The 15562-nt window shown below is 38.1% G+C and overlaps 1 protein-coding gene across 1 annotated transcript; it reads left to right on the top strand.

Annotated features, from left to right (window-relative positions):
- The first annotated feature begins 4444 nt into the window (after positions 1-4444).
- LOC102392512 (taste receptor type 2 member 10-like) lies at positions 4445-5455 on the top strand. Its single transcript, XM_025282424.3, has one exon. The coding sequence runs from the start codon at positions 4445-4447 to the stop codon at positions 5342-5344; it is 900 nt and encodes a 299-aa protein (XP_025138209.3). The 3' UTR covers positions 5345-5455.
- Positions 5456-15562: the final 10107 nt, after the last annotated feature.

Raw genomic sequence — 15562 nt, 5'->3', positions numbered from 1 at the left:
CCCGGCAATCTTGATTCCAGCTTGTGCTTTTTCCAGCCCAGTGTTTCTCATGATGCACTCTGCATAGAAGTTAAATAAACAGGGTGACAATATACAGCCTTGACGTACTCCTTTTCCTATTTGGAACCAGTGTGTTGTTCCATGTCCAGTTCTAACTGTTGCTTCCTGACCTGCATACAAATTTCTCAAGAGGCAGATCAGATGGCCTGGTATTCCCATCTCTTTCAGAATTTTCCACAGTTTCTTGTGATCCACACAGTCAAAGGCTTTGGCATAGTCAATAAAGCAGAAATCGATGTTTTTCTGGAACTCTCTTGCTTTTTGCATGATCCAGTGGATGTTGGCAATTTGATCTCTGGTTCCTCTGCCTTTTCTAAAACCAGCTTGTACATCAGGAAGTTCACGGTTCATGTATTGCTGAAGCCTGGCTTGGAGAATTTTGAGCATTACTTTACTAGCGTGTGAGATGAGTGCAATTGTGCAGTAGTTTGAGCATTCTTTGGCATTGCCTTTCTTTGGGATTGGAATGAAAACTGCCCTTTTCCAGTCCTGTGGCCACTGCTGAGTTGTCCAAATTTGCTGGCATATTGAGTGAAGCACTTTCACAGCATCATCTTTCAGGATTTGAAATAGTTCAACTGGAATTCCATCACCTCCACTAGCTTTGTTCGTAGTGATGCTTTCTAAGGCCCACTTGACTTCACATTCCAGGATGTCTGGCTCGAGGTCAGTGATCACACCATCATGATTATCTGAGTCGTGAAGATCTTTTTTGTACAGTTCTTCTGTGCATTCTTGCCATCTCTTCTTAATATCTTCTGCTTCTGTTAGGCCCATACCATTTCTGTCCTTTATCAAGCCAGATACCAATGTTCCCTTGGTATCTCTAATTTTCTTGAAGAGATCTCTAGTCTTTCCCATTCTGTTGTTTCCCTCTATTTCTTTGCATTGATCGCTGAGGAAGGCTTTCTTATGTCTTCTTGCTATTCTTTGGAACTCTGCACTCAGATGCTTATATCTTTCCTTTTTTCCTTTGCTTTTTGCTTCACTTCTTTTCACAGCTATTTGTAAGGCCTCCCCAGACAGCCATTTTGCTTTTCTGCATTTCTTTTCCATGGGAGTGGTCTTGATCCCTGTCTCCTGTACAATGTCACGAACCTCATCCCATAGTTCATCAGGCACTCTATCTATCAGATCGAGGCCCTTAAATCTATTTCTCACTTCCACTGTATAATCATAAGGGATTTGATTTAGGTCATACCTGAATGGTCTAGTGGTTTTCCCTACTTTCTTCAATTTCAGTCTGAATTTGGCAATAAGGAGTTCATGGTCTGAGCCATAGTCAGCTCCTTGTCTTGTTTTTGCTGACTGTATAGAGCTTCTCCATCTTTGGCTGCAAAGAATATAATCAATCTGATTTAATTGTTGACCATCTGGTGATGTCCATGTATAGAGTCTTCTCTTGTGTTGTTGGAAGAGGGTGTTTGTTATGACCAGTGCATTTTCTTGGCAAAACTCTATTAGTCTTTGCCCAGCTTCATTTCGTATTCCAAGGCCAAATTTGCCTGTTACTCCAGGTGTTTCTTGACTTCCTACTTTTGCATTCCAGTCCCCTATAATGAAAAAGACAACTTTTTTGGGTGTTAGTTCTAAAAGGTCTTGTAGGTCTTCATAGAACCATTCAACTTCAGCTTCTTCAGTGTTACTGGTTGGGGCATTGACTTGGATTACTGTGATATTGAATGATTTGCCTTGGAAATGAACAGAGGTCATTCTGTCGTTTTTGAGATTGCATCCAAGTACTGCATTTCAGACTCTTTTGTTGACCATGATGGCTACTCCATTTCTTCTGAGGGATTCCTGCCCGCAGTAGTAGATATAATGGTCATCTGAGTTAAATTCACCCATTCCAGTCCATTTCAGTTCGCTGATTCCTAGAATGTCGACATTCACTCTTGCCATCTCTTGTTTGACGACTTCCAATTTGCCTTGATTCATGGACCTAACATTCCAGGTTCCTATGCAATATTGCTCTTTACAGCATTGGACCTTTCTTCTATCACCAGTCACATCCACAGCTGGGTACTCTTTTTGCTTTGGCTCCATCCCTTCATTCTTTCTGGAGTTATTTCTCCACTGATCTCCAGTAGCATATTGGGCACCTACTGAACTGGAGAGTTCCTCTTTCAGTATCCTATCATTTTGCCTTTTCATACTGTTCATGGGGTTCTCAAGGCAAGAATACTGAAGTGGTTTGCCATTCCCTTCTCCAGTGGAATATTACTCAGCCATAAAAATGAATGCATTTGGGTCAGATCTAATGAGTTGGATGAACCTAGAACCTATTATACAGAGTGAAGTGAGTCAGAAAAGAGAAAGATAAATATCATATTCTAATACGCATATATGGAATCTAGAAAAATGGTACTGAAGAACTGATTTGCAGGGCAGCAAAGGAGAAACAGACAGAGAATAGACTTCAGGACATGAGGAGAGGAGAGGAGAGGGTGAGATGTATGGAAAGAGTAACGTGGAAACTTATATTACCATTTTCAAAATAGATAGCCAAAGGGAATTTGAAGTACAGCTCAGGAAACTCAAGCAGAAGCTCTGTATCAACCTAGAGGGGTGGGATGGGGAGGGAATGGGAGGGAGGTTCAAAAGGGAGGGGATATATGTATACCTATGGCTGATTCATGTTGAGATTTGGCAGAAAACAGCAAAATTCTATAAAGCAATTATCCTGCAATAAAAAAATAAATTAAAAAATATCTTTTCTCAAACTAGTGTAAACTATAAGGAAATTAATTATTTTACTTACCTAGGTATCTAAAGGGGAGAAGGTTCCAGTCCATGACCAAGGACTCAGGTTATTTGCCTCTATTTTTTTGGCCTTCATCCTAGACCTCCTCTCTTTGGGGGTTACAAGATAATTGCCAATGGCAACTGGATCTTTTTTTTTTTTTTTTTTATCTCTGCTTTGCAAGAGACACAGTCAAGAAAAAGAAAAGACAAGACACAGACTGGGTAAAATATTTGCAAAAGACGTAAACAACTACTATCCAGAGTATAAAAAGAATTCATGATACTCAACCTAGTTAAAAACTGGGCCAGTTTTATTTTCAAATGTTGAACCAGGTTTGTATACTCAGCCTAAATACCATTGGTTTGTGCTATATATTTTTTATACATTTTTGGATTAATGTTGTTAATATTGCATTGAGAATTTTCACATCTGTGGTCATGAGAGATATTGGTCTGTAGTTTTATCTTCTATGTCTATGTCTGATTTTGGTATTAGGGCAATATTGAACTTAGAATGAGTTGGAAATCATTCCCTCTGCTTCTATCCTTTGAAAGAGACTGGAGAGAATTACTATAATATTTCTTTAAGGTTTATGATGATTTACCAGTGACTCCACCTGGGCCTGTTGTTTTCTGAATTGGAAGTTTATTGATTAACCCTTATTTTAATAGCAAATTTAGGCCTATTCACATTTCTATTTCTTCTTGTGTGAGTTTTGACAACTGGTGTTTTTCAAAGAATTGATACATTTCATCTAATTTTTCAAAGTGGGGACATAAATTGCTCGTAATATTCCTTTAAAAGTCCATGGGACCATTTATGATACCACATTTCACTTCTGGCCTTTTTTTTTCTTCTTAGCACACTTAAGTGTGTGTTCAGTTGTTAAGTCTGACTCTTTGTGTCCCCATGGACTGTAACCCTCCAGGCTCAGCTGTCCATGGATTTCTCCAGGCAAGAATACTGGAGTGGGCACCCATTTCCTTCTTCAGGGGATCTTCACAACACAGGGGTCAAGCCCATGTATTCTGAGTCTCCTGCATTGCCAGGCACATTTTTTTTTATCACTAAGCCACCTGGGAAGCCTGTTAGTTAGCATGAGGCTTTGGTCATGCTAATCAACTTTACTGATGTTTTCAAAGAAGCAACTTGTGTCTACAATGGCTAAATTCATCCATCTCATTTACACACTATTTTTGCTCTATATATCTTTTTTGTCATTATTAACACAATATAAATGCCATCAAAGGTGACACTGAAAATTTCAATTATCTATTCTGCTCTGATTTCTGTAGGTATGTGTTTGGCACTCCTACTGCACAATCCAGGGTAACTATGCAAAATAGTCTCAGGAGGACAAGCAGATTTCAGGAAACAGGAGAATTTATTTGCATCTTAACAAATTGTGGGTAAGCATTAGGTCAGGACACACATTGACTAAATTTTATAGACATAACTGGAGGGGTCTCTGTCAAACTGTTTTGGATTCCATGTCAAGGCAGCAATTGGTGTGCTTTTAAGTCTTTACGAAATGAAAGAGAAGAAAATCATTCTACTACAAAGCAGCAATATCTACCTTTTTCTGCAGCAGGTAATTGAAAATTAATGAAACAGGAACACGATTAAGGATTGGCAGACATGCTGAGTATAGTAGAAGGCCTTCTCCTTTTTGTAGCAGTTAATGAGTCAGTATTGGGGGTTTTAGGAAATGGGTTTATTGGACTAGTAAACTGCATTAACTGTGTGAAAAATAAGAAGATCTCTACACTCAGCCTTATTCTCACTGGCTTAGCCTCTTCCAGATTTTGCCTGATATGGATAATAACTACAGATGCATACGTGAGAGTGTTTTCTCCAGATACGTATTTGTCTGGTAATCTAAGTCAATATATAGCTTACTTATGGATAATTATGAATCAATCAAGTGTCTGGTTTACCACCAGCCTCAGCATCTTCTACTTCCTGAAAATAGCCAACTTTTCCCACTGCATTTTTCTCTGGCTGAAGGGTCACATCACTAAGATTCTTCTTCTTCTAATGGGATGTTTGCCCATTTCATGGTTATTTACTTTTCCAAACATTACAGTGCCTTTTATTAATAATATTATGAAGAACAGAAGCACAACTGGGTTGGTCACCATGCAGAAAAGTGAATACTTTATAAGTCAGATTTTGTTCAATATTGGAACATTTCTTGTCTTTATACTATGCCTGATTACATGTTTCTTAATAATCACTTCCCTTTGGAGGCACAACAGGAGGATGCAATTGAATGCCACAGGAGTCAGAGACCCCAGTACAGAAGCACATATCAAAGCAATGAAGATTTTGGTGTCTTTTATCATCCTTTTTATCCTGTATTTTGTAGGCACTGCCATACAAATATTAAGTGTGACAGTGCCTGAAAACAAACTGCTGTTTATTTTCGGTATGACAACCACCATCCTCTATCCCTGTGGACACTCATTTATCCTAATTCTTGGAAACAGCAAGCTTAAGCAAGCCTCTTTGAGGGTACTGAAGCTATTAAAGTGCTAGGAGAAAGAAAAACTTCTTAGAACTCCATGACAGGCTTGGGGACAAATGGATCCACAAAAAGGTAGCCTAGTAATGAAATTCCTCAAGATCTGTTTCTCTTACACTGTTTTCTTGCAGTGTTTTTAACTGTGTTATTGAACATAACTAAAATCTTACAAAAAGATTTTGACTATGTCTCAGGTAATGTCACTTTTCAATGAGATTTTAATCCCAAACACAAATTGAGTGGCTCAGGCACTTTCCTTCCCTTGCAGTGGTTTCTCCCACCCAACCCTAGGCCAAAAACAGCTTGGAGACTATTGACTATAAAGATGTCATTGGTGGATAATCCTCTAAACAAAATTTCTCTTTGTATTTTACTTGAATTCCCTGAAGCATTGATAGTTCTTCACACACACACACACACACTCAAAGAAATATTATTATTATATTATTTCTCTTATTTATTTTAATGTCTACATTTTTCTAGATTTGTCAAGTAAGAACTTCAAATTGTCTCCTGTGTCCTTTTGACATGGCCCCGTTCTTCCTTCATGTTTCCTTACGTTCTCACAAACCAAAACATTTCAGTCTTGCTTTGTGTTTTCCTCATCCAGCCTTGGGTTCACTATTTATCCAAGAAATCTTCATTTATTTGAGGGAAAAAGGGTATTTGAAAACCAAGATTTGGTTGGATATAAACATTACACCCACTTACTTACTTCTTTCTCTCTCTGCCTCTATGTATCTCTCTATTTGTAATGTATGATGTGTCTATGTTTATGTCTCTAACTGAAATTCAAAACTACAGTCTTCCTTTTTGCCAGGTTGCAAATCCTCTCTTTAACCATGAAAAACATGGATCTTGCTTTGTTCAGTTTATATAGTCATTTATTCAGTCCTAATATACACTGAGGACTTCCCTGGTAGCTCATTTGGTAAAGAATCCATCCCACTTGCAATGTGGGAGACTTGGGTTCAATCCCTGGGTTGGGAAGCTCCCCTTGAGAAGGGAAAGACTACCCAATCCAGTATTGAGAGACTTTATTTTGGGGGGTCTCCAAAATCACTGCAGATGGTGACTGCAGCCATGAAATTAAAAGACACTTGCTCCTTGGAAGAAAAGCTATGACCAACCTAAACAGCATATTAAAAAGCAGAGACATTACTTTACCAACAAAGGTCCATCTAGTCAAAGCTGTGGTTTTTCCAGTAGTCATGTATGGATGTGAGAGTTGGACCAAAAAGAAAGCTGAGAGCCAAAAAATTGATGCTTTTGAACTGTGGAGTTGGAGAAGAATCTTGAGAGTCACTTGGACTGCAAGGAGATCCAACCAGTCAATCCTAAAGGAAATCAGTCCTGAATATTCATTGGAAGGACTGATGCTGAAGCTGAAACTCCAATACTTTGGCCACCTGTTGTGAAGAACTGACTCATTGGGAAAGACCCTGATGCTCGGAAAGATTAAAGGTGGAAGGAGAAGGGGACAACAGAGAATGAGATGGTTGGATGGCATCACTGACTTGATGGACATGAGTTTGAGTAGACTCCAAGAGTTGGTGATGGACAGAGAAGGCTGCCATGCTGCAGTCCATGGGGTCGCAAAGAGCCAGACATGACTGGGCGACTGGACTGAGTTGAACTGAATCTTCACTGAGTATTTCCCTGGTGTCTCAGGCGGTAGAATCTGCCTGCGATACAGGAAAACTGGGTTTAATTCCTGGGTCAGGAAAATCCCCTGGAGAAGGAAACGGCAACCCACTCTAGTATTCTTGTCTGGAAAATCCCATGGATGGAGGAGCCTGGCAGGCTATAGTCCATGAGGTCGCAAAGAGCTGGACACAACTGAGCTACTTTCACCTTCTTCTTTCTAATATACACTGAAGTTAGTTTCAGACTTGTTAACTGATACCACTTCTAGAAGGAAGAGAAAGGGGGAAGAAAGGAAGAGAGAGAGGGAAAGAAAGAATGAAAAAAGAAAGAAGGAATGAACGGAGAAAGGAAAGAAGAAGGAGAGAAAAGGAGGGGAGGAAAGGAAGTAAGGAAGGGAGGAAGAAGACACTATTAACTACAGCTAAGTACTTTGTTGCAGCTCATATATGACTATCAGTTCAGTTCAGCTTCCCTGGTGGCTCAGATGGTAAGGCATCTTGCCTGCAATGCAGGAGACCCAGGTTCAATCCCTGGGTGGGGAAGATACCCTACAGAAGGGAAAGGTAACCCCTCAAGTACTCTTGCCTGGAAAATCCCATGGACAGAGGAACCTGGTAGGCTACAGTCCATGGAGTCACAAAGAGTTGGACACGACTGAGGGACTTCACTTTTCTTTCTTTTCTTTAAGTTCAGTTCAGTCACTCAGTCGTGTCCAACTCTTTGTGACCCCATAGACTGCAGGAAGCCAAGTTTCCCAGTCCATCACCAACTCCCAGAGCTTGCTCAAACTCATGTCCATTGAGTCAATGATGCCATCCAACCATCTCATCCTCTGTCATCCCCTTCTCCCGCCCTCAAATCAAAAGACCCCTCAATCAGGGTCTTTTCCAATGAGTCATTTCTTCACATCAGGTAGACAAAGGATTGGAGTTTCAGCTTCAGCATCAGTCCTTCCAATGAATATTCAAGACCGATTTCCTTTAGGATTGACTGGTTGGATCTCCTTGCAGTCCAAGGGACTCTCAAGAGTCTTCTCCAAAAAGAAAAAAAGAGTCTTCTCCAAGACATCAATTCTTCAACAATTGAGACAATTGTTGTCTCAACAATTCATCAATTGAGACATCAATTCTTCAACACTCAGCTTTCTTTATAGTCCAACTCTCACAGACATACATGACTACTGGAAAAACCATAGCTTTGACTAGATGGACATTTGTTGGCAAAGTAATGTCTCTGCTTTTTAATATGCTTTTTAATATATGACTGTATCAGGGCACAAAGTCAAAATACTACTGTGTTCCAAAGTTACTTTGATAAGTTCTCTTTCTTTCCCTTTAGCATGTTTATATTCATTTGAAAAAGTGAGATTTGTTTCTTAATGAGTCTGTTTTAGGTTTTTTCCCCAGCCTTTATTTTATATGTTTAATGTAAAATATTAACATCATTTTAAGTGCCAAAATTACACAAAAAGCATACTGAGAATATATCCTTCACTCCCATAACTTCCATCTCATTTTGAATTTCTCCCTATAAATTATCAATCTCATTCATTTCTGCATTTTTCCTCCTAATTTTATTTTTGAAAAAATAAACAAGCATGTGCATGTTAAATTTTTCCATATTCCTTATATAAAAGATAGTTTGCACAATGCTTTTGTCATATGTAAGAAATCATTGCATCCAATTGTGAAATTATTTCTTTCTTTTTCACACCTTTTTAGTACTCCATTGTCTGAATGTACCAGAGTTGATCCAACAGGTTCTGTGTATATGTTCATTTGTTTCTGATATCTTGCAACTACAAACAATAGTACTATGAGTAATCTTGTTGGTGTGTATTTATTGATTCTGACACCCAATTCTGATGTATGGGAGTCTTCCCTACCTCACCAAGCAATTGTCTCAACTCTGCCCTTACCTACCTGAAGATGGCATCAGATTTCATAGGTTAAGGGCTCAGTCCCACAAGACTACCCCCACTTCAGATGCCAGTTGTAAGCTCAGGTTGTTACATGTGCTTTTGACTTATTGGTTATAAATTGGAGATTCCAACAAACCCCTGCTTGAATTAGATTAATTTGCTAGTTTGGCTCACAAAACTCAGAAGATGTGTGTACTCAGTAGATTACTGGTTTATTACAAAGAATATTAAAGGAAGTGAATCAGTAAGCAATGAAGAGAATAAACTCTGCTCTATCCCCTTATGGAGATTCATGGTAATCCTGACAATAGCATGAGAGCTTCCCGGAAAAATTTTATGGAAGACTTAATTATGGAATGAGGATTTAAGACTTGACTAAAATTACTTTATGAAGAAAAAATAGTCATGCTAAATGTGAAAATATTGAACAAGAATCCTAGCAGATCACAGCAAGGAAGGAAGAAAGTTGAAAATACACAGTTTGAGATGTCAGTCTCATGAGGATTGCTTTTGAAAGAGGAGAGAAACAAAGAATGGAAAAATGCCCTAGAGAAGCTGAGTGGCTAAAGAAAAAGGAAGAAGGGGACATTTAAGATTATGCAAGAGAAATAAAACAACTGAATAATGCACAGCTCATTCACCCTACTGCCAAAAGACAGGCTTCCATGGCTGTACGGTATAGCAGTGAGAATAAATGAGCTACAATTATATGTAAACATATAGATGAATCTTGAAAACTGGATGTGAATGAAAGAAACTAAATTTATGTTCTCTATGAGTTTGTACATATAAGTACAAAAAAGTGGGAGACTGTGAGGTTGTAACTAGGAGTAGCTTGAGGTTGTCTTCTGGGGAGTAGATTGTGTCTGCTTCTTGGTCTGGGGTGTGTTATAGGAATGTATGCAGTTAGTAAAAATTCATGAAGCTTTTCAAGTAAAATTTCATTGTTTTAACTAAAAACTGTTTGTTAATTATTTTTTAAATAATAGAAATATCTGTATTAGTTTTCCAGGACTGCTGTAAGAAATTATCACAAATTTGCTGCCTTCAAGAAACAGAAATTTATTCCTCACAGTTCTGGAGTCTAGAAGTCTGAAATGAAGGGATCAGTAAGAATATACTCTCTCTGAAGGCTCTACAGAATTCTTTCTTGCCTATTCCCCCTTCTGGTACCCCCTGATAGTCCTTTAATGGTAGAAGTAGTAACCCCTATCCCTGCCTCCTGGTTCTCATGGTCTTCTTCTTTCTGTATGTTGATTCTTCCTCTCTCTCCTAAGGACAACCAGTCATAATATTTAGATTCCACTCGAACCCTACATTTGCATAGACCCCTTTTCCAAATAAGAACACATTTACAGATACCAGGGGTTAGCTCTTGGGTATACCTTTTGGTGTGAGACACAATTCAACCTATTCTGTCACCCTAATAAAAGTTGGAGGTCTATAAGGAAGGAACGAATGGGGCCAGTAGTTTCCTACTTGAAGTTTGCTTCCAGCTTCCAAAATTCTAATCTACTCAGATGTGACCTGAGAATGTTGTCAACTTGGAACATCAGTGAGGCCAGGATAGGCCATAGAAGAAGAAAATGTCCCTAGAGAGACAAGACTGTCTTCCTCTTATATGCTTTGGATATAAGATCCTAGTCAACTTGGAAATTTTCCTTTCCAAAGTAAATTTCTAATGGTTGAGATTTGGTTACCATGAAAATGCTGTCTACTTTGCATGAAATTTCTGTTCCTGGTAAAATGGAAATCCTATTTATGCTAAATATGTGATATTTGCATCTTAGTTTGTGTGGCAACACTGAAAATGAGTTTTCTTTGAACAGAGGATAGAGAAAATCTAAGGACTTTTTAAACAATGTATAGAACTATTTTCCTACTTATGCTCTCTGTTGGATGAGGTTAGTTTAATCAATAATTCTAGATGATTGCAAAATATAATATGTTCTCATTTATATTACTTTTATATACTTAATGAAGTTTCCACAGATAAAAAGAATTACTCATTACTTGTTAATATTCCTAAGGCATAGGAAACATCATGCTTTATTACATTCAGCATGCACTGGTAACTGGAAATATGTACATATTAGCAATATTTGGGTTATTCCCTGGTGGCTCAGCGGTTAAAGTGTCTGCCTGCAATGCAGGAGACGTAGGTTCAATCCCTGGGTCGGGAAGATCTCCTGGAGAAGGAAGGAAGCTTTTGACTATAAAAATCCTTATCTCAAACTAGTATTAACTATAAGGAAATTATCTCATCTACCTAGGCATCTGAAGGAGAGAGTGTTCCAGTCCATCACCAAAGACTCAGGTTATTTACTTCTGTATTGTGTTGACCTTGAAGGTCTTCCCTAGAGCTCCTTTCTTGGGGGTTACAATATAATTGCCAATGGCAACTGAATCTGTTTTCTTATTCACACTCTGCTGGAGACAGAAATCTTATTTAAACCAAGAATAATAGCTACTTCATTCCAGGGTATCAAAATCATTCAAGGCCTTATTCTGCACTTGGATCAGGGACCTGATACAGAAGAATATAATTTGACCCCTGTCTTTCTGCTTCTGTGGAGTGTATGTTTAAATTTATGCCCAGTTCTTAAGCTGGTTTCTTATCTACTTTTTGTTTAGCATTATGATTTCTATATATTCTGGAAGATTTTCTTTTATTAGATATGTCTTCTGCAAATATTTTCTCCCTATCTCTGGCTTGTCTTTTCCTTCTCTTGACAGTGTCTTTGGCAAAGCAGAATTTTTTTTATTTTAACGAAGTCTAGCTTGTCAATTAATTCTTTTATAGATTTTGCCTGTGGTGTTTTTATCTAAAAAGTGATTGCCATTCCCAAGATCATCTAGATTTTCTACTATGTTATCTACTATGAATTTTATAGCTTTTTGGTTATATTTTGGTCTATGATGTGCTTTAAATTAATATTTGTGAATAATATAAGGTATGTGCCTAATTTTACTTTTTGCATGTGGATGTCTGATTGTTCTAGCACTGCTTGTTGTAAAGACTGTTCCATTGTATTGCTTTTGCTCTTTTGTTAAAGGACAATTGATACATATACTTATGTGGGTCTATTTATGGGCTCTCTATTCTGTTCCATTTAGATGTCTTTTTTTAGCTAACATCACATTGTCTTGTTTAAGTCTTGATCTCAGCAAGTGTCAATTCCCTGACTTTATTCTTCTCCCCCAATATTGTGTTGGCTATCCTGGGTCTTTTGATACTTCATATGAACTTTAAATCATCGCTACGAACAAAGCTAGTGGCGGTGATGGAATTCCAGTTGAGCTATTTCAAATCCTGAAAGATGATGCTGTGAGAGTACTGCACTCAATATGCCAGCAAATTTGGACAACTCAGCAGTGGCCACAGGACTGGAAAAGGTCAGTTTTCATTCCAATCCCAAAGAAAGGCAATGCCAAAGAATGCTCAAACTACCGCACAATTGCACTCAACTCACACACTGGTAAAGTAATGCTCAAAATTCTCCAAGCCAGGCTTCAGCAATACGTGAACCGTGAACTTCCAGATGTTCAAGCTGGATTTAGAAAAGGCAGAGGAACCAGAGATCAAATTGCCAACATCCGCTGGATCATGCAAAAAGCAAGAGAGTTCCAGAAAAACATCTATTTCTGCTTTATTGACTATGCCAAAGCCTTTGACTGTGTGGATCACAAGAAACTGTGGAAAATTCTGAAAAAGATGGGAATATCAGACCACCTGACCTGCCTCTTGAGAAACCTATACACAGGTCAGGAAGCAACAGTTAGAACCAGACATGGAACAACACACTGGTTCCAAATAGGAAAAGGAGTATGTCAAGGCTGTATATTGTTTAACTTATATGCAAAGTATATCATGAAAAACACTGGGCTGGAAGAAGCACAAGCTGGAATCAAGATTGCCGGGAGAAATATCAATAACCTCAGATATGCAGATGACATCTCCCTTATGGCAGAAAGTGAAGAGGAACTCAAAAGCCTCTTGATGAAAGTGAAAGAGGAGAGTGAAAAAGTTGGCTTAAAGCTCAACATTCAGAAAATGAAGATCATGGCATCTGGTCCCATCACTTCATGGGAAATAGATGGGGAAACAGTGGAAACAGTGTCAGACTTTATTTTTGGGGGCTCCAAAATCACTGCAGATGGTGACTGCAGCCATGAAATTAAAAGACACTTACTCCTTGGAAGAAAAGTTATGACCAACCTAGATAGCATATTGAAAAGCAGAGACATTACTTTGCCAACAAAGGTCCGTCTAGTCAAGGCTATGGTTTTTCCTGTGGTCATGTATGGATGTGAGAATTGGACTATGAAGAAAGCTCAGTGCCAAAGAATTGATGCTTTTGAACTGTGGTGTTGGAGAAGACTCCTGAGGGTCCCTTGGACTGTGAGGAGATCCAACCAGTCCATTCTAAAGGAGATCAGTCTGGGTGTTCTTTGGAAGGACTGATGCTAAAGCTGAAACTCCAGTACTTTGGCCACCTCATGCAAAGAGTTGACTCATTGGAAAAGACTCTGATGCTGGGGGGGGATTGGGGGCAGGAGGAGAAGGGGACGACAGAGGATGAGATGGCTGGATGGCATCACTGACTTGATGGACATGAGTTGAGTGAACTCCGGAAGTTGGTGATGGACAGGGAGGCCGGGCGTGCTGCGATTCATGGGTTCACGAAGAGTAGACACGACTGAGTGACTGAATTGAATTGAATTGAATGAACTTTAAAATCAATTTGTCAGTATCAACAAGATAACATGCTGTGATTTTGATTGGGATTGCACTGAATCTATAGATCAAGTGGAGAAGAACTGGCATTTTGAAAATACTGAGTCTTCCTATCAATGAACATGGATCATTGTTACAATTATTTAGTTCTTTATTTTCATTTTTCAGAGTTTTATAGTTTTCCTCATAAAAGTGTTGCACTTATTTTGTTATATTTATACCTATGCACCTCAATTTTTGGATGCTATGGAAATGGTATTGTGTTTTAATCTTAAATTCCTTGTGTTCATTGCTGGTGTATAAGAAAGCAATTGACTTTTGTCTCTTAACTTTACATCTTACTATGTTTCTATAATAATTACTTATTAATTTCAGGAGTTTTTTGATCACTGCTTTTGTATTTTCTACATAGATGTTCATGTCAACTACAGTAAAAGTTAGTTTCATTTCTTCCATCCCAACCTGTATGCCTCTTATTTCTCTTTTTTTCTATTGCATTAGCTAGAATTTCCAGTGCATGCTGAAAAGGAGTGGTGAGAGAAGTTAACTTTGCCTTGTACCTGATATTGTTAGAAAAACTTTGAATATTTCATCATTAAGTACAGTTCCAGCTCTAGGCTTGTTATAGATAGTCTTCATCAGGTTGATATTTTCCTCTACTATTGGTTTACTTGGAGTTTTTATCATGAATGAAAGTTGGATTTTAAACAAATGAATTTAAGCAGCTTTTGATATGTTGTGTGATTTTGTTTGTTTGTTGATATGATGAGTTACATTAAATGATTTTCAAATATTGAACCAGTTTGTATACTCAGGCTTAATCCCACTTGTTTGTGCTATACAATTATTTTGTATAGATTGTTGGATTTTATCTGCTAATATGAGGTTGAAAATTTTCACGTCTATTGTCATGAGTGATACTGGTCTGTAGTATTAGCTTCTAGCTTCAGTCTTTGTCTGGTTTTGGTATTATGGTAAGGCTGACCTTAGACCGAGTTGTAAAATATTCCCTCTGCTTCTGTTTTTTTGAAAGAGACTAAAGACAATTAGTACAATATTTCATAAATGTTTGTTAGAATTTACCAGGAACTCCACCTGTGCCCGGTGCTTTCTGTTTTGGAAGCTTATGATTAGCTTTTTGATTAAAATAGATTTAGGCCTATTTGCATTACCTATTTCTTCTTGTGTGAGTTTTTTCAGTTGTTATTTTTCAAAGAATTGACAGAGTTCATCTAATTTAACAAATTTGTGGACACAGAAATGCTTGTAATATTCCTTTAAATGTCCATGGGGTCAGTTGTTATACCCTGTTTCACTTCAGGCCCCTTTTTTTCTCAGCATGGCTAAAGGCTAATCATTTTTATTGATCTTCTCAAAGAAGCAGCTTTCATCTCCTCACAGAGATAAATGACTACTAATTTCGTGCTAATTTCATACATGTCTTCTATACACTATTTTTGCTTTATATATCTAAACTGTTTTTATTAACACAAAATAAATAACGGTGTTAATGCTGACACTGAAAAAGGTGAAGTTCAATTTTTCTTTCTATTCTGCTCTGTTTTCTGTAGGCATATGCTTGCCACTCCTACTGTACAATCCAGGGTAACAAATGCAAAATAGTCTCAGGAGGACAAGTAGAATCCATGAAACAGAAACTTTTATTTGCATCTTAACAAATTAAGGAAGGTGTTCAGTCTGGACACACATTCTCTAGACTAGCTAAATTTTATAGACATAACTGGAGGGGTCTCCCTGAAGCTATTTTGGATTCCATCATAAGGCAGTGATGGGGGCACTTGCAATTCGTTATTAATGAAAGAGAAGAAAATCATTCTCGCATTAAGCAGCAATACATGCCTCCCTCATTCTGCAGCAGGTAATTTAAGATTGATGGAACAAAAATAATATTAGGGACTGGCAGAT

This window comes from Bubalus bubalis, chromosome 4 (assembly GCF_019923935.1).
Source record: "Bubalus bubalis isolate 160015118507 breed Murrah chromosome 4, NDDB_SH_1, whole genome shotgun sequence".
NCBI classification, from domain to species: Eukaryota; Metazoa; Chordata; class Mammalia; order Artiodactyla; family Bovidae; genus Bubalus; species Bubalus bubalis.
This window is presented reverse-complemented; position numbering and strand designations above follow the sequence as displayed.